The sequence below is a fragment of the Aquarana catesbeiana genome, linkage group LG12, assembly GCF_042186555.1.
Source record: "Aquarana catesbeiana isolate 2022-GZ linkage group LG12, ASM4218655v1, whole genome shotgun sequence".
Classification (NCBI taxonomy): domain Eukaryota; kingdom Metazoa; phylum Chordata; class Amphibia; order Anura; family Ranidae; genus Aquarana; species Aquarana catesbeiana.
In genome coordinates this window covers 158,708,451-158,728,603 of record NC_133335.1, presented here as the reverse complement: position 1 = coordinate 158,728,603, position 20,153 = coordinate 158,708,451, and the positions used below count along the sequence as shown (strand labels likewise).

The 20,153-nt window shown below is 41.3% G+C and overlaps 1 protein-coding gene across 1 annotated transcript in view; it reads left to right on the top strand.

Moving 5' to 3' along the window:
- Positions 1 to 20,153, top strand: part of MATN4 (matrilin 4) — a 162,941-nt gene that overhangs the window by 112,346 nt on the left and 30,442 nt on the right. Inside the window, exons 7-8 of the mRNA XM_073606123.1 lie at positions 1,206 to 1,328; positions 6,519 to 6,641. Of these exons, the coding sequence (XP_073462224.1) occupies positions 1,206 to 1,328; positions 6,519 to 6,641 (246 nt within the window). The remainder of the gene's footprint in view (positions 1 to 1,205; positions 1,329 to 6,518; positions 6,642 to 20,153) is intronic.

The window sequence follows — 20,153 nt, the reverse complement described above, 5'->3', positions numbered from 1 at the left end:
ATGACTCTGTAGGGAGGAAAAGCAGTGGTAGAATGACCTGTGCATTCTAGGGTTTTGCACAAGGGAGAACACTTGCCCCTGTGATGCTGAGGACGGGCGCTCAATGTATAGTGTGTCTAGAGTTTAGGCAGGATAGGTCTCATCTCTACAGTGAAGTGTTTTGTACTTGCTGCTCATGGCCTACAGGTAAGGCGTTTAACCACTTGCCCACCGCGCTATAACCAACTGACAGCTACAGCACGGCCGGCTAGTTCTGAGACACCATCATATGATGACGTGTCGTGATCGCGTGCCCGCTGCGGGACACAGGCAGCATGCTCTGTTCATCTCTGATCTCTGATCACAGATCAATGTGAAGAACCAATCAGCGGCTTTTTGTCACATGATCAGCTGTGTCCAGTCACAGCTGAACATGGATCTAAACAGAAGCTGGTTATCTGTACTCCTTTCCTCATACTGACAGCGTGAGGAGAGGAGAAGAGAGCCAATAGTCCGCTTTCCTGAAAGGGACATGTACACTAATAAGCAGGGCACTGATTATCAGTGTCCTGATTACCAGTGCAATCCCAACAGTGCCCCCCAGTGCTGCCAGTCTGTGCCCCCCAGTGCTGCCAATCTGTGCCTGCCAGTGCTGTCAATCAGTGCCGTCTATCAGTGCCCATCAGTTCCACCTATCAGTGCAGCCTCATCAACGTCTCCTCATCAGTGCCCATCAGTGCAGCCTATCAGTGCCCATCAATGCCCATTAGTGCCGCCCCATCAGTGCAGCCTATCAGTGTCCATCAGTGCAGCTGCATCAGTGCACATCAGTGAAGGAGAAAAATTACCTGCTTGCAAAATTTTATAACAAACTATGAAAACATTTTTTTTCAAAATTTCCAGTTTTTATTCTTTTATTTAGCAAAAAATAAAGAAAAAACAAGTGGTGATTAAATAGCACCAAAAGAAAGCTCTATTTGTGTGAAAACATTTTGTTTGGGTACAGTGTTGCATGACTGTGCAATTGTTATTCAATGTGCGACAGTGATGAAAGCTGATATAAGTGCCCGGTAGGCAAGTGGTTAAACTAGGCAAAATTTTGCAAAGCTGCACAGGGTTTTTAACCTACTGGGGTCCCTTGACTGCATAGTCTATTTTATTTAAATGGTGCGCCTTTAAACATTACAGATTGCACCACTATACTTATTGTTGTATTTGTTTTCCAGTGATAGACCTGTGTGTTCAAGGAAACCATGGCTGTGAGCAGCTCTGTATCAGCTCCCTTGGCTCCTATACTTGTGGATGTCGTACAGGCTTCCAGCTGAACAATGATAAGAAGACTTGTTCAAGTAAGTGCCAATATGCCACTTCTCCTTTAAAGCAATGCCCAGGAAACCAGTTAGCTACCATCCAGAAAACACTGCAACTGAGCTAATGTCAGAAAGACGTCTAGTTTACCAACTAGACGTCTAGTTTACCATTTTTGTGTAATTCACTGCAATATAAACCAGGAGAGGGCACCGCAAAGGGTCACTAGGATTGTATTTGCTTCTAGTAGCACCCATCACATATAAATTTCCAAGCTTGTATGAATCAGATTAGTGGCTGGGAGAAATTTCCTAGTACTAAGATTCTTCACATCAGTCTTGGAATTCTTCTTGCACCTCAAAAACAGAGGTTCTCAAATTGCATGTGACCAAAAAAAGTGAATCACAGTTCATTGCATTTATGGGCAAAGTGCCCATAAAGTCCATGAACTGCGGTTCAATTTTTGGACGTAGCACTGTTGTACAATTTATTATTATTATTATTATTATTATACAGGATTTATATAGTGCCGACAGTTTAAGTAGCACTTTACAACTTGAGGGTAGACAGTACAAATACAATACAATTTGATACAGTAGGAATCAGAGGGCATTGCTCCTTAGAGCTTACAATCTAAGAGGGAAGGTCAGGAGATACAAGAGGTAATAACTGTGGGTGATGTGCTGATTGAGAGGATAAATGTACAGTTGTTAGGTGGGGGCCAGATAGGCTTCTCTGAAGAGATGAGTTTTCAGGGATCGTCTGAAAGTGGATAAAGTAGGAGAAAATCGGATGGATTGGGGTAGAGCATTCCAGAGGATGGGAGAGGCTCTGGAGAAGTCCTGAAGGCGAGCATGGGATGAGGTGACAAGGGAGTTTGAGAGCAGGAGCTCTTGGGAGGAGCGAAGAGAACGATTAGGTTGGTATTTTGAGACTAGCTTAGAGATGTAGCTGGGGCCAGGTTGTGGATGGCTTTGTAAGTTATAGTTAGTATCATGAATTTAATTTGGTGACTGAGTGGCAGCCAATGGAGGGATTGGCAGAGGGGTATAGCAGACACTGAGCGATATGTGAGGTGGATGAGCCTGGCAGCAGCGTTCATGATGGACTGAAGTGGGGATAGCCTATTTAGAGGTAAGCCAATGAGGAGGGAGTTGCAGTTAAGGGTTAATTAAGGGTTAACGAGTGTCCATTGTGCCACCAAATAGTTTCTCGTTCTTTTGCTTCTAAATAAAATGGAGAAAAACAAGGCAAGGCATTCAATTTCTAATGCCAGTGTGTAACCATATTATATTGGGCCCCACAGTAATAATGGTGCATGTGCGGCATTGGTTAATGCTTCACTCTTCTTCATGGAAGAGAATATCCAACATTTTGAGTTGTCTCCAGAAAACAAACAAAAGGGAAGTCTTCCATTGGAGACACAGCGCCCAGTGACAACTGTCTTAAAGCAGATTTCCCTCACTATGAACAGATTTTCTTTCACTTCCCATTTGTAGTAGACAAAGAGGGAAATCTCCCCAATGGAACACAAAATAGGGTTCAAACTATCCCAAACCATCCCAGTTGGTGGCTTTAAATATAATTTAGTTATTTGGCTCCTGTCTAAATTAGCCCTAGTATGTATATATATGAATGTGAGTTAGGGACCTTAGGTTGTAAGCACATTATGGTCAGGGACTGATGTGAATGTACAATATATACATAAAGCGCTCATTAAATTGTCAGCGCTATATAAGTACCTGTAATAAATAAGTAAAATAACTTTATTGCATAAACTGCCTCCAAGACATAGATCTGATGTTAGGGAGGTCATAGACCTCAGAGGATGGTAATTATGTGGGTACCATCTAACCAGGCATTCAGTTTTTCACATATGGACTAGAAATCAGGGTAAGACACCTCCAGTACCAGTGTATCTCGGGGAAAACAATAGTGACTATAGAATACTGGTCAGCTGAGGTATCCCTGTTTTGCTTATAGACAAAAAATTGACATGCAACCTAAACAAGATTAGCTGGATTGTGATAATCTTCTTTTATCTATACTGTAGTCAGATTATGAACATCAAATTATATCTAAGGCCAAGATTTTTTTTAGTCAGGAAACTGATGCAACTGGGGAGATTTCTTTTTAGTTCCTGTATCACAGACACAAGAGAAAATTAGTGGAAAACTTTCCAAAGTAATGATAATGCCCTTTGCAAAGTGTCCCCATAGGAAGATTTTCCTTTACATGACAATGCTTCCTATATGTAACAACAATAGGATTTTTTGGGATTTCCTATTGATTTCTGTCCTGTAACAATCATAACCAGAACAAATAGAGAGATGACCCTCCCCAGCAAGAACCCAGAAAGCAATGAAAACTCAAAAGAGGTTCTATCCTTTCTACACTACCCAAAACAAAAAAAAGTTCTGGCTATAGACATACCTAAAGTGGTCCTAAAGACAGAAGGTTTGTTACCTCATTGCAATCTCTGCATTAAGGTAAAAAAAAAACTTCTATATGCAGCCCCCCCCCCCCCCCTAGCCCTGCCTAAATACTTACCTGAGCCCGATCTCAATCCAGCAATGTGCATGAGAGTAGAGGCTGTCTCGGCTCTTGCCCTCCTCATTGGCTCAGACAGAGTCATTGGAGGGAGCAGGGGGTGAGGCTGAGCACAAAGAGGTGGCTCAGGAGTGAGCATGCACAAGTGCCCCATACAAATCGGCTTCCTATGGGGCACTCGTGGGGGAGGGCACGAGTGCCGGCAGGGGACCCGAGAAGAGGATCGAAGCTGCTCTGTGCAAAACCATTACACAGAATGCAAAGCTTTACAATCACTTTATCACAATCTTTATCACACTTTATCACAATCACTTTATCACAATCAAAACTGTTTTTTTGTTTTTTTTTTCAGTTTTAGATAGGGTGAGAAAGGATTACATTCCTTTTCATTTGTTTACTGTTGTCTGTGGCTGCCTTAGAGAAATTTTCCCTTCACTTTTAATCATGGCAACAATGATTTTGCCAGACAGGAAGTGAGGGAAAATCTTCAACAGGCACAGACTTGACCTTTGAAAACCATTATGTGATAAAAAAAACTAAGATTATTACTGAAAATCAGAACATTTATAACCTGTGGTCTGTCAATTCCTAAGTGAATTCAACCAGTACTTTTCACATTTTCATAAATATCCAAGGGTAGTCTCCACCGTGACATGTAAGTTTTTATAGCTGGGTAACACAGTATTGATAGGATGAATCACCTCAATCTGACCATACAAATTAAAATTGATTGTCTAATCTCCTTTAGATCTACCAATTATGTTGGCAGATTTGCGTAGAGCTCTGGTGCCCAACCTGCAGTCCTGGAAGCCTCTGCATGCATTAGTCTATGTTACCTTATTTAGGAGGTTGTCTAGGCCAGAGAAAAAAAAATATTCCTTAAACTGTTGTTGTTTTTTTTTTTACACTAGCCATCCCTTTTCACTTTTTATGTTTTTTTTTTTTTTGTTTTGTTTTTACCCTTCTGATCTTTTATAATGGACCTTGCTGCGAGAAATATCAAATGGGGCTCAATTTTTCAAGGGGGCTATAGGGAGCATGAATATAAAAACATGGACTGGTAAATGGCCGGTGATAGTAGGGATGTCTAGCAGTCTAATGTAATGTGTCTCCAGCACCTCCTATAGCAGACTTTGTGATTTGTGTCATTTGCTGCCCCTTGCATCGAGAAAGTTGACCAGCACTAGTGTAGAGCAACAACTTTCCTGTCTGGAAACAAATGTAATGATTTTTTTTTTAAGTATGCTCTCGCACTGTATAGTTTTAGAACAGCAGTCACCAACCTGTGGTCTGTGGACCATCGTTTGCCCATGGTAAAAATTTGGTGAGCCCCAGGGGTTCTGCTGCAAATCAAAATTGTGGCAGGTGGATATCACCCAGTGTTGTTTCCAGTGTTGTTCTCAATGCATGCTGACAGTCCTTAGTGTCAGCATACATTGATACCCAATGCCTCCTCTGTAGTTCCTGTGAACTCAGAAGGAGGCGACGGGAGTAGTGCAGAGAGTGGGAAGTGTAGAAGGAGGGGGCTTCCAATGACAGTGCTGATCACAGACTGTGGAAGGGAACATGGAGCTCAAAATCAAGCACATGGCTAGATAAGGAGGTGAGATCCAATGATGTCTGTGTAAGGGGGCAGAGAGCCAGAATATTGTGTAAAGGCAGCAGTGTGAATCAGGGTGAGGGGGGCAGAGAGCCAGAGCATTGTGTGTATAAGGTATGTAAAATTCATGTCAGTGGTCCATGGGATTCAAAATTGTGAGTTTAGTGGTTTGTGAAAACCAAAAGGTTGTTGACCACCGTTTTAGAACATTTAAAAGGTATTGTAGAGAGATTGTATCATCTGATAGTAACATGTATGCCCAGCTTTAGCGTTAAAGTAGAAGACAATTTACCATTTTTAGCAATATTGTTTCCTGAAATAAAACACAGTAGTAAATGGAAACCTAGCCTACCATATTTGGACTAAACAAGGTTGAAATACCAAGAATGTCCTCCTTGGTGGTACAAAAATTTTGGTAAGAAAAGGTGGGTGACACTAGGGCCAATTTTTCATGGACAGACTACAGAATAGCCTGAGAAAAGTTTAGATACAAAAAATTTGAAAGTTTTGACTTGCACTTGTAGGCATCTTTTAGCCATATTACTAGCTCCATACACTTACTAGGTTCACAGTAGGTGAACCTAGTAAGGTTCACAAATCCTACAGCCATAGCTATGTGTTAATGTATTGTTTCTTTGATTGTAAAATCACTTTGATCAGCCGGATCATGAAAATGGATGGTATAGTTGCATTACTCTTCTGGGACAAAATGTTTCTAGTCTGTAGAATATCTTAATGAAGAGACTGGAGCACAAAGTACAAAGTCAACAAAGAGCTTTTATGTTAGGTCTGCATGAAAGCCTGTCTGATGTAGATAGCACCATTTCATTAAAACAATAACAAAATCAACTTTTAGATTGTTCCAGTTGGAGTTGAAACAGTCCAGCCTATCTGACCTTTCTCTACAAAGATTTCTTTCAGGAATGTGAAATAGCTGTGTATTCTTCCATTGCTTCAAATAAGAAGAAGAAGCCTTAGATAGGACTGTGATGTTACAGGGTGGCGGGCATCCAGCGGTTATATGAGAAGGATCTAGAAGTCATAAGCTATGTCTGATTACCCTGTCTGTTCTAAATTGCAGTGATTGACTATTGTTCATACAGCAATCACAGCTGTCAGCATGAATGTGTGGGCATCCTGAATGGCTACTACTGTCGTTGTAACGAGGGCTACACTCTTCAAAGTGATGGGAAGACTTGTCTGGGTGAGTTGAGAGTCCAAGGCCAGAGCAGAAATTACACACTATGCACACAGATCCCTATTTCCAACTAGAATGAATGAATGAATGTCCACACTCCATTACAACTATACCAATGTATTATCTACTTCTACTAAATGGACTATATATTTATTTTCAGCAAAGTATATTTCTACATTCTGTCATTGTGGTGTTACAGAATGCAGGCACACTTTCCTAACTTTCTAAAAGTACAAAAATGGACGTGCTAGAAGCGGGAAGTAGTTAAGCATTGAAAAAAAATCACTGCGCTTGGCTAAATCAAATTTTTATTTTTTTTTTATTTTGGATTAGTACATGTTCCCCAGGGTAGTGCCCACCACCCTCATACTATTTTTTTTTATGCTTCTTTGCCTATTAGTAAAGGTGTGAGTATATTAACTCACGCTAGAAGTGAAAATACATAGATTGCCGCTGCTGTACACAAAGTGCTAACACTTGGACAAATAAAAAATAAAAAGAAATTACAGCGCTCACAAAATAAATGTAACATGTGAAAACGTCCATATACACTGTGCAGATGTGCTTTAGGTAATAAAGTGCAAAAGTGCAGCACACACCCCTCCTGTGTCCCCACACACCCCTCCTGTGTCCCCACTCACCAAAACTAATGGACCCCTGGCTTTTCAGTCCAGGAGTCAATCAAGCTTGAATGTTGGCCATTAATGGCATATCACAGGAGGATCCTTCAAAATTCTTCCCCAATTGTGATGATCATGAGTGAATAGTGGCACCAAAAAGCAAGGAAAGACTGATAGTGAAGTACAGTAAAAAACGCTTTATTGTGCAAGGTGGATAGGTACTTACAAACAGAAGGAATTCATATCACATGAGGTATTGCAGTGATAACAAACAGGAAACGCCGCATCTAGCATGTGTTCCACAGAAACCGGAAGTGACATCGTCTGGACTCAAACACCGGAAATTATGTCAAAGGCATTTTGCCTGCCCACAAGGCGTCATCAAGGAGGTCCTTGATGACGCCTTGTGGGAGGGAAAAACGCATTAACGTAATTTCTGGTGTTTGAGTCCAGACGACATCACTTCCGGTTTCTGTGGAACGCACGCTGAATGCAGCGTTTCCTGATCAAATACCACCAAAAGAAAGCTGTGTGAAAAAAATTATACAAATTTAATTTGCACACAGTATTGCATGACCGCACAATTGCCAATTAAATTAGCGCAGTGCTGAATAGCAAAATATCCTAAAACCTTCCGGAGCTTAAGGTATATGTAAACCCTCACCTTTTTAAACAACCCATTCAGTTTAAAATAGAAATAAAAGGCAAAACCTTTCTGTATAGATACTGTATATAAAAACATTAAAAACACCCCCCCCCGCTTTTTTTTTTTTTTTATAAGTGATCACATTCCCTCTGTTCTCAGCTCTCAGCTGCATAAGACCCCTTTCACACTGAGGCGCTCAAAAACTGCCCATAAAACGTTGGGCGTTTTTGCAGCATTAGCGGTGCGCTTTTTTTAAAGTCACGTGACCTTAAGCGCTTCCCATTCATTTCAATGGACAGGGGCGTTTTTGAGGCACTTTAGCTCCAAACATGCTCCAAAGATGCTGCTTGCAGGACTTTTTGCACTGCCACGCCAGCGCACCACCCCAGTGTGAAAGCATCCATTGAAATTAATGGGAAGCAGTATTCAGGCGCTCCGTGTGAAAGGGGTCTAAGAGCTAGGGGGAGGAGAAACTGCAGAACACTGGTCGTCCCAGTAAAAGGCTGTGCAGGGGGGGGGGGGGAGTATGTCAGGAAAAGTCTGACCATAGAGGAGAGCAGGCTGAGTTCCCACCATAGTTAGAGAATTGACCATGGTGTGTTCTCATGCGCAGTTTTTAATAGGAAAGCAGAGGGACTGACAGGAACACCAGGGATTTCACACAAAGAAGCAAAACAAAGAGAACAGGATACTTTTTCATACAAATACATGGTAAAGCAGACACATATCAGGAATATGAAATGTCGGGTTTACATATTCTTTAAGTGGTTACATTTTGTGTAGAACATGAAATGTGCTCCGTCCCACCAGTCTGAACAGAATGGAAGGGTATGTGAGGCACTGGCTGGCAGGATTGTGGATGTTATGTATGTGTCACCCAGGTTTCTCACAAAATATATGGTGAGGGGCTCCAGGGTTTATGACTAATGTGCAGAAAACAAACTTTTTGTTTTTTCAGGTTCCTAATAAGTTATATTCTAGGTCCTGAGGCTTTGTAGAATTTTGGGTGCAATAAAGCCTCCATTCCTAGGTTTACTTCTTACCTGTGTAGCAATAACTCTCGGTGGAGCTGCTGGTTTAAGCAAGCTTGTTACCTTCACTCTCGATACCTCTGTTTCACCAGCACCGGGTCTAGGGTTCCGTTGAGTTTACCTCTGGACGATATAAGCACCAAACACTTGAGTAGGTTTTCCAATGCTTTAATAAACGAACAAGGGAAGTAGCAGGAAAGAGGTAGAAGGAAAGCTGCAGGGAAGCTCAAATACCTTTCTGTAGTATTCTTCAGAACATTCTTTGCAATCGAACACTTGTAGTTGAATAGTCTCCCCTTTTGTAGGATTTAATCTTTGCCCGCCTGGATAGACATCTCTCACTTGCCTAGCAGCCAGCACGTAGCACGACAAAAGTCTCTGCCACAGACTTGTTTGGAATAAAACCTGTACGATCCTCTGCCACAGGATGTATTGGTTTGTGATGAATGTCAGATACAGTACTTGAACCTTTAAGCCAACCCGGCAGTACTATACTGTAAGATTACTTCGGAATGCGTCCTCCAACCGAGTCACCAGGCCCCTCTCCAGACCAGCACTCTGCATGATCCTTCCATGACGGGTCCTCCCCTGGGATCTTCTCGGTTGTCCAGCTTCTTCACTCAGACTAGACAGCTCAGGACCATTCCTCCTCTGCTGCTGTGGTAGGCCCCAGACAGGCTTCTGGACCCACCCACACGCCGCAGCGACGTGGGCCCCTGGAACGGAGGACCACGAGGTGGTATTCCTAGTGCTGAAAAACGTACCCTAAAACATGGTGTCTGTCCCATAAATACCCTCTCCCAGAATGCAACTCGGAGGACCACCTCCACCGAGTTATCTCTGGGACAGAGGAGCACTCATACGCTTCAACACGTTGCTTTTCCAACACCCGCCGATGGTGACAACGACACCCACCGGCACAATGCGGAACTACACGCAACGTCAGTCAAGCTAGAACAGAGGCGAATCCAACTTCCTATAATAAGCGACCCACTAAATTTATCAGCGGTAGATAAAAATCTACCAGCGCTGCTCCTGTAACCAGATCTCATTATTAGATTCAGTCACCCACAGGCCTTTATACTGTATATACAAGCTGAATGTTGCTCGGAACTTTTTCACTTACTTTCTCTGCTGCTGGAGCTGTTGCTTGGTGAAAACACTGAGTACTGACAGAACATTATACAGGTACAGTTGGTGCCTGTTTGTTTTGGGGTACCCATTAGGGGCACCCTGTTAGTCAGGAACTGACTCTCAGGCAGAGAGATGTATTGCTTGTTTTATGCTATAGGCTTGCTGTGCAAAGAACACCTGAATTGAAACTTTATTTGTTTGCTGCCTTGCTGAATAAAAGCGCAGGATAAATCAGTTTGGACTGTTCCTGGGTGTCTATGTTTCATGCATGTTTTATTCCGATACCAGATGAGCCTTATATATGTACATCTAATCCAGGTTTAAAATAAGCTGAGAATTTTTTCATTATTTGCCATTCATTTTATAATTGAGAGCTTCGGTTTTGATAAGAGTTTGTGGCATTTTGTTTGCCAGGTCCATAGTTGGCAGGCCCTCGTGGCAGGAAATAACAGGAACAGTAGTTAACAAAGTTCTGTATTTCATTTCAAACTGGAGATGGTACAGACGTTAATGCAATCAGTGAACACTACAGCTTTCTCCCAGTTCAAAGAATGTACAATAATTGTTTTAGCCCCTGCTCTCTTTGCTTAAGATTAAAATATCATCCTTACGTTGCATGCTCTGCTTGCATGGTATTTCCTGTTTAATGACTTTGAAAATGAAAAAAAAAAACACTTCTAAAGAGATTAGACTTCAGTTAAAGCCAATAATGAAAACCGCAGTACATTCATGCTCACTAGCGGTATATACTTTGATACAGTTAAAGGGAATTTTAAATATATACGATTTTTACAAGACAGCACAGCCTAGCTCAAATAGGTTCCAATATATTGTACTTTGCCTGGGAAACTTAACTACACATTTCATATAATGCAGTAACTACAAAGACCACCAGACCTATTATGCTCTGCTTTTTACATGCCACTGTCATAGCTTCATGTGCGCAAAGAAAATCATCTTCTTTGACATGACGGTGTTGACCTAAACACCATGTCTATCTTTACATAGTCACGTTACATAGTTAATCTGGTTGAAAAAAGACATCCAAAGTCCATCCAGTTCAACCAACATAGAAAAAAAACAAAAAAACACACACACACATATAAAAACCTCCATTTACACAACCCTATACCCATAGTTGATCCAGAGGAAGGCAAAAAAAAACCCCAGCAAAGCATGATCCAGTTTGCAGGGGAAAAAAAACTGCTTACTGATCCCACAACAGGCACTCGGATATTTCCTGGATCAACTTTACCTATAAATTAAAGCCAAATTTGGAGTGTGTGTGGAGAAGGTTCTGACTAAAAATACGTGCTAATGGAGGGTCTCATCCTTCGAGTCAATAAGTAGTACCACTGTGTATAAAAAGGATTTCAGATACCCCTCCAAAAAGCACAGAATACATTGATTATATTAAAAAAGTATACACATCTTTATTTTATCCACTAAAACATTTTTTATTTTGTGTGTCTATACATTTATACCTCAATCATTCTCCACCTAACAGATACAATCCATGGCAGTTTTAAACAAGACAGGAAAAGAGGTAGACGTGTTTTACAGAATCCCCGCTTCCTTAGGACCGCCTATCTTTTGTATAGATGGAAATGGACAACCTATATTCTGAAAACAAAAATACATGCCTAATTTACAGCACTGCTAAAATAAATTTTTTTACAAAGACATATACATGTTATGTTATTATGATGTTATTACTACTACCGTATCCCCAGAATAGGGAGAGAGGAGAGGAGGGGAAAAGGGCAAAAAATTATATTGTAATATCTTATATATATATACCTTTCTATGAGATATGAATCTGCACAGTATATTCAATCATTCAAGTCCTCAAAAATGATAGTATAATATTGCAATGGTTAGAGCTCGTGTGAGTCAGGTATCGCCAGCCCGTGGGAGTATAGCCATCCCAAAGACAGGTTCTATAAAGAATGTAAAGACAAAGGTAATAATAATGAACTCATGCCTATGTATCACCAATGCAAAAGGATGTATTTGTGTCAGAGGAATGGATTAAAAAACTATAAAGATTATAGCTTAATCATATTTGAACCTCACATTGAATTGGGCATATGTTCAGACTGTAAGATTTACCTTATAGTTTTAGTATTTGTCACATGGGCACCCGATATTTACAGCCTCTCCCTGCCAATAACCAAAGGGAGGTGAAGCAGTGAAAAGAGAGTTATTACCCACTGCAAATAGAGAATATACAAATATATATATGTATGTATAACTACCAAAACATGTATATATAGTATGTCAATGCTTGTTCTGGACCATTCCCCACCCCCACATCGTGTACGGCATTCACTTGATCAGGCAAGAAATAAATCAAGCAGGGTAAATCAATGCAAACTATATAGATAATGCTATCCAGGCCTCATCTGACGTATGCCCTGATGAGGCCTGGATATCATACAGCTGGTTTATTCTGCACACTCAACACTTTTTTCTCCTTTGCTGGTCTGTAATTATATGGTAAATGATTGAGAATATGCTGCTCTACGTTGTTCGGCACTGCACCTCGATTGATATATGGTGGTCTATATGGTCTGCATTGATTTACTTGCCTGATCAAGCTAATGCCGTACACAACGTGGGGGTGGGGAATGGTGCGGAACAAGCATGGACATACTATATATATATATATATATATATATATATATATATATATATATATATATATATACATACATACATGCTTGTGTAGTTATACATACATATATGTATTTGTATATTCTCTATTTGCAATGGGTAACAACTCTCTTTTCACCTCTGCACCGCCCTTTGGTTATTGGCAGGGAGAGGCTGTAAATATCAGGTTCCCATGTGATATATACTCTGACCAAAAGGTAAATCTCACAGTCTGAACAGTCTCTCCTCTCTCCCTATTCTGGGGATAGTTAGTATATAATAACATCATGTATGTATGTCTTTGTATAAAAAATTATTTTAAGCTGCACTTTAAATTAAGCATGTATTTTTGTTTTCAGAATATGCGTTGTCTATTTGTATCTATACAAGAGATAGGAGGTTCTGAGGATGTGGGATTCAGCGAAACGCGTCAACCTCTTTCCTGTCTCTTTTAAAACCACCATGGATTGTATTCATTAGGTGGAGAATAATTGAGGATATCAATGTATAGACACACAAAATAAAAATATATGTTTTTATTTGAATGTTTTAGTGGATAAAATAAAGATTTGTATACTTTTTAATATAATCAATGTATTCTGTGCTTATTGAAAGGGTATCTACAAAGCCTTTTTAAAATCTACTGAGCTGGCAAGAACCAGCTCTTGCTGGAGTCTATTCTACATTTTCACAGCTCTTACTGTGAAGAAGCCTTTCTATATTTGGAGATTAAATCTCTTTTTTTCCAGACATAAAGAGAGCCCTCTTATCCTCTGTGATGATCTTAAGGTGAATAACTACACTGAGTTCACTATATGGATCACTTATGAATTTACACATGGTGATCATATTCCCCCTTAATCTCCTCTTTTTAAGAGAGAATAAATTCAGTTCCTCTAATCTTTCCGCATAGCTCAGCTCCTCCGTGCCTCTTATCAGTTTGGCTGTCCTTCTCTGCACTTTCTCCTGTTCCCTGATATCCTTTTTGTGAATTGGTGCCCAAAAGGGAACTGCATATTCCAGATGAGGTCTTACTAATGATTTGTACAGGGGCAAAATGATATCTCTCTCTCTCTGGAGTCTATACCTCTCTTAATACAAGAAAGGACTCGGTATGGAAACCACTGCTTGGCATTGTGTGCTATTATTAAGCTTATGCTCTACCAAAACCACCAGATCCTTCTCAACCGTTTATTCCCCCAGCTGTACTCTTAGTATGAATGATGCATGCATATTCTTAGCCCCCAAGTGCATAACTTTACATTTATTAACAATAAACCTCATCTGCCACATAGTTCCCAATTAAACAGTGCATTGAGGTCAGCTTGTAAGTTGGAGACATCCACTGCATAGCTTGGTATCATTTGCAAAGACTGAAATGGTAATTTTCATCCTAGACCCTATATCATTTATACATATATTTAAAAATAAGGGTCCCAACACTGAACCTTGGGGTACACCACTAACAGCCCTGGACCATTCAGAGTATGAATAATTAACCACTACTATCTGAATACAGTCTTTTTAGCCAATTTTCTCTTCATTTACAAATGGATTTTTCCAAGCCTGTAGACTTTACTTTATACCTTAGCCATGTGTGGGGAACTGTAAACTGTAACTTCACTTTTGTTCAAGAAGAATGCTAAATAGGCTAATCTTTTATTAACTGACAAATGCATTGCAGGTACTTCCTACCTCCCACTATAGTCATACTCTTTGATGCATGCACACCCAAGGAAAATACCGTAAGTCTTTAACCTCCCTCCTATTTTCAGCAACTCAAAGAGGCCACACTTGATAAGGCAGGGATAACTGGGAAAATGATCTGCCAGGTGAGAAAGCCTCCACTGTCAGAACCAGTGTGCAGTGCAGCCAGGCAAGAGCCTAGTAGAACACAGCTTCTCCTGAAGACAAAGCTACTGTGAGGAGCATGTCCCCAGTTGGGGTGACCCTTTGTCCTCAGGCCTTGGATCCCTCCAGCTGTTCACCTATGTTAAGAGGCCGCACCTGATAACACAGGGATAGCTAGGAGAATGGTCTTCCAGATGAGAGACCTTCCACTGTCAGAACCAGTTTGCAGGCAGTGTGGCAGGAACCCAAAAGCACACAGCTTCTCATAAAGACCCAGCTACTGTGAGGAGCCTTTCCTCAGCTGGGGTGGCCCTTTGTCCTCAGACCTTGTATATCTTCAGCTGTTCACATGTGTTAAGAGGCCACACCTGATAAATTAGGGACAGCTGGGAAATTGTCTTCCAGGTGAGAGACCTTCCACCATCAGAACTGGTGTGCGGGCAGTGTGGCAGGAACCCAAAAGCACACAGCTTCTCATAAAGACTCAGCTACTGTGAGGAGCCTTTCCTCAGTTGGGGTGGCCCTTTGTCCTCGGACCTTGGATATCTCCAGCTGTTCATGTGTGTTAAGAGGCCACACCTGATAAATTGGGGACAGCTGGGAAATTGTCTTCCAGGTGAGAGACCTTCCACTGTCAGAACCAGTGTGTAGGCAGTCTGGCAGGAACCCAAATGCACACAGCTTCTCTTGAAGACCCAGCTACTGTGGGGAGCCTGTCCATAGTTGGGGTGGCCTTTTGTGTTACCAAAGCTACCCTAGACTTTACTGTGAGGGACACTGTCTATGAGAATAGTTGCAAGTTCTGTGCTGTTTTTCTAAAGTAGTGATTCTCAGCTAGACTGTTATAGAAATGTATAGTGACTATGCTATGCAGCCACATGTTACCCTGATGAAGTCACAGAGACATTGTTGCGAAGAGTTCATGTTTCTCCAGCTCTCATAATCTGTTTTGTAGTATTCTGCAGTGTATGCATGCTCTTTGCCATCCTAAACTTGTTGTGCGTTATTGCTTCTAATTTTGTTCCCCTTTAGCAAACTGCAAATTACAGTTACTGCCTTTCTGTTCATTCAGCCAATTACCTACAGTAATCTGTTAAACTGTAAAAAAATAAACTCTGCTAGGAAAAGCAGGGAGCCATTCACATGAGAAGTCACGGATATTTTTAGAACATTCTGTACACTGACATTGGACAGCAACTCCTTGCTTGTAAGAGGTGGCATTTTAACCTTTGCATCAGCCTTAGAAAATAATAGCTTGCTTCAAATTGAAGCAATAAAATATTTTTAACAACCAGTTGTGGGCCTTGGGTACACAAGCTGCACCAAAAATTTATCTAAATAATTTGGGCATACTTTGTATGTCCAGGGACACCTTCCCTGCCACAGCCATTCTACTGTGACATCACTAGGACAAAATAACCGGCTCTGTGACCCAGAAGAGCAGACAGTGGATCTTGTGTGAATGAAGCCTGCAAGCAGGGTATAAAAAAAGTCACACAGTTACACAGATTTTTACCCCAACAGCAACTGCACGCATTCATTGATAAACACAAAACCTTAATATTGTTACAGTGTATTTAGACTAGTTCTTCACATAATATCAGTTACAGAAATTGCACACATGAAAAAAGAATGGTTCCTATTTAAAGTGATTGTAAAGGCAATTAAAAAAAAATGTAAATAAATAAATGTTATACTTACCTGCTCTGTGCCCCCAAAGCGTGCTCCCGAGTCGGGCTGTGTGCATACATAGACGCTTACAGCACGGCTCAGCCACACCCCCGTCCCCTCCTTGCAGGATTTGACTGACAGCAGCAGGAGCCTATAGTGAGGGTTGTCATCCTAGGAAAGGAAGTATATTACTGGCAGGATCATTTTAAAATAAAAAATTAAAAAAAAAATCTGGGAAAAATCTTAACTAGATAACTATTGCAGCCACCACATCTAATGACTGGCAATCTCTAATCTCCAATGTATAACAATTTTGTTCTTTGGTTTAGACATACATTGACTTAAATCATAGCCTCCTAAAAACAATTTTTTGTCTTCAAAGTATATAACATTTAGGTTAAGGTGACCAGATTTTTAAAATGAAATCCGGGGTATATTTTTTTATTATTGGCAAAATGTTAAACTATTTTATAAGCATATTTTCCTCAAATTATATATGCAGTGTATGTGTTTATGGAATGATTGTATGATATATACTGTATATTATTTCTCACATTTCGTCCATGAGATAAAAAATTAGAAAAAAAAGATACTTCTAATGCCCCGTACACACGGTCGGATATTGATCGGACATTCCGACAACAAAATCCATGTTTTTTTTCCGACGGATGTTGGCTCAAACTTGTCTTGCATACACACGGTCACACAAAGTTGTCGGAAAATCCGATCGCTCTGAACACGGTGACGTAAAACACGTACATTGGGACTATAAACGGGGCAGTAGCCAATAGCTTTCATCACTTAATTTATTCTGAGCATGCGTGGCACTTTGTGAGTCGGATTTGTATACACACGATCGGAATTTCCGACGACGGATTTTGTTGTCGGAAAATTTTATAGCCCGCTCTCAAACTTTGTGTGTTGGAAATTCCGATGGAAAAAGTGTGATGGAGCCCACACACGGTCGGAATTTCCGACAACAAGGTCCTATCACACATTTTCCATCGGAAAATCCGACCGTGTGTACGGGGCATTAGAATTTTTGGGATATGACTACCAATTGTTAAGAAGATAAGACAGAGAAAAAACTTTTCAATGCATATTTTGTATTTTATTCTTACCAAAGAATTTTGGTTCAACAATAACAACATAAATTAACAATTCAGAACAGTAAGGCCTCATGCACACTGGACGTTTTTGGATATTTTTACAGCTGCTGTTTTTGGCTTTAGATGTAATTTTCTACAGTCAATAAACTCCCCATCGTGTTATCCTATGTGTCTTTGCACACATAGGCTGTTATCAACTGTTTTGGGCAGGGCGTTTTTGGACTGTAAAAAAATACCAAAACTAGGGACGTAACGCTCTAAACACCCAAAAAATACCCAAGAACGTGTCTCACCAGCGTTTTTTAATGTTTTTGATCCCATTGGAAGAAAAAAACAAAACACTAGCACAGAAAAATGCTAAAAACTTTGAAAAACATTAAAAAACTCACTGCAAAGCTACTGCCGTTTTTATAATGTTATTCTAAAGTCCAGTGTGCATGAGGCCTAAAAGATTGCATGGTAACAACACATACCCATATGACATTTTTTTTCACACAAGTAGAGCTTTCTTTTGGTGGTATTTAATTGCCACTGGGTTTTACATTTTTTGCTAAACAAACAAAAAAGACCGAAAATTTTGAAAAAAATAAGTTTTTCTTAGTTCCTTTTAATAAAATTTTGTAAATAAGTATTTTTTCTCCTTCACTGATGATGAGGCTGCACTGATGGGCACTGATATGCGGCAATGATGGGCACTGATAGGTGGCAATGATAGGCACTGATAGGCGGCACTAATAGGTGGCAATGATGGACCCTGAAAGGTGGCAATGATGGGCACTGATAGGAGGCAATGATGAGCACTGATAGGCGGCACTGACATGTGGCACTGATGGGCACTGATATGTGGCAATAATGGGCACTGATAGGTGGCAATGATAGGCACTGATAGGCGGCAATGATGGGCACTGACAGGCAGCACTGATATGCAGCAATGATGGGCACTGATAGGTGACAATGATATGTGGCAATGATGGGCACTGATATGTGGCAATGATGGGCACTGATAGGCAGCACTGATATGTGGCACTGATGGTCAGTGATAGGTGGCAATGATGGGCACTGATAGGCGGCAATGATGGGCACTGACAGGCAGCATTGATATGCAGCAATGATGGGCACTGATAGGTGACACTGATATGTGGCAATGATGGGCACTGATATGTGGCAATGATGGGCACTGATAGGCAGCACTGATATGTGGCACTGATGGTCAGTGATAGGTGGCAATGATGGGCACTGATAGGTGGCAATGATGGGCACTGACAGGCAGCACTAATATGTGGTAATGATGGGCACTGATAGGCGGCACTGATGGGCACTGATAGGTGGCAATGATGGGCACTGATAGGCGGCACAGATATGTGGCAATGATGGGCACTGATATGTGGCAATGATGGGCACTGATAGGTGGCAATGATGGGCACTGATAGGTGGCACTGATATGTGGCACTGATGAGCACTCATAGGTGGCAATTATGGGCACTCATAGGTGGCAATGATGGGCACTGATAGGCATCCATGTTGGGCACTGATATGCAGCACTGATGGGCACTGATAGGCGGCAATGATGGGCACTGATAGACGGCACTGATATGCGGCAATGATGGGCACTGATAGGCGGCACTGGTGGGTACTGATAGGCGGCACTGATATGCAGCACTGATGGGCACTGATAGGTGGCAATGATGGGCACTTATAGGCAGCAATGATGGGCACTTACAGGCAGCAGTGATATGTAGAAATGATGGGCACTGATAGGTGGCAATGATGGGCACTGATAGGCGGCACTGATATGTGGCAATGATGGACACTGGTAGGCGACACTGATGGGCACTGATAGGCAGCAATGATGAGCACTAATAGGTGGCAATGATGGGCAATGATGAGGCTGCACTGATATGTGGCAATGATGGGCACTGGTAGGTGGCACTGACAGGCATTACTGATAAGGAAGGGGGAGGCACTGATGTAAGTTGCTCTCAGAGGATGTTTTTGTACCATTCTTTTTTCATGTCTGTGTTCTTAGGCAAAATTGTGAATGAGCCCACTCCCTTGGCTGAGAAGCAATCCCACACATGAATAGTCTTAGGATGCTTTACTGATAGTATGACACAGGACTGATGGTGATGCTCACCTTTTCTTCTCCAGACAAAGTTTTTTCTGGATGCCCCAAACAATTGGAAAGGGGATTCATCAGAGAAAACGACTTTCTCCCAGCCCTCAGCAGTTCAGTCGATGTTCCCTTTGCAGAATATAAGTCTGTCCCTGATGTTTTTCCTGAAGAGAAGTGGCTTCTTTGCTGCCCTTCTTGACACCAGGCCATCCTCCAAAAGTCTGCTCCTCGCTGTGGGTGCAGATGTACTCACATCTGCCTGCTGCCATTCCTGAGGAAGCTCTGCACTGGGGGTGCTCCGATCCCGCAGTTAAATCAACTGTAGGAGATGGTCCTGGCGCTTGCTGGACTTTCTTGGGCATCCTATAGCCTTCTTCACAAATGTAGTGGAAATATTTGTTTATGGGATTAAGTTCATTTTCATGGCAAAGAGGGACTTGTTAAGAGGGACAATTAATTGCAATTCATCTGATCACTCTTCATAACATTTGGAAGTATATGCAAACTATTATAAAAACTGAGGCAGCAGACTTTGTGAAAATGAATATTTGTGTCATTCTCAAAACTTTTGGCCACAGCTGTACATGCATAGTTCCACATATTTTATCCCTTTAACTCCTTTCCTGCTGGAGCAGTTTTTTTGCACACAATAAAATGCATATGAAGATTACGTAAAACACCCAAAACA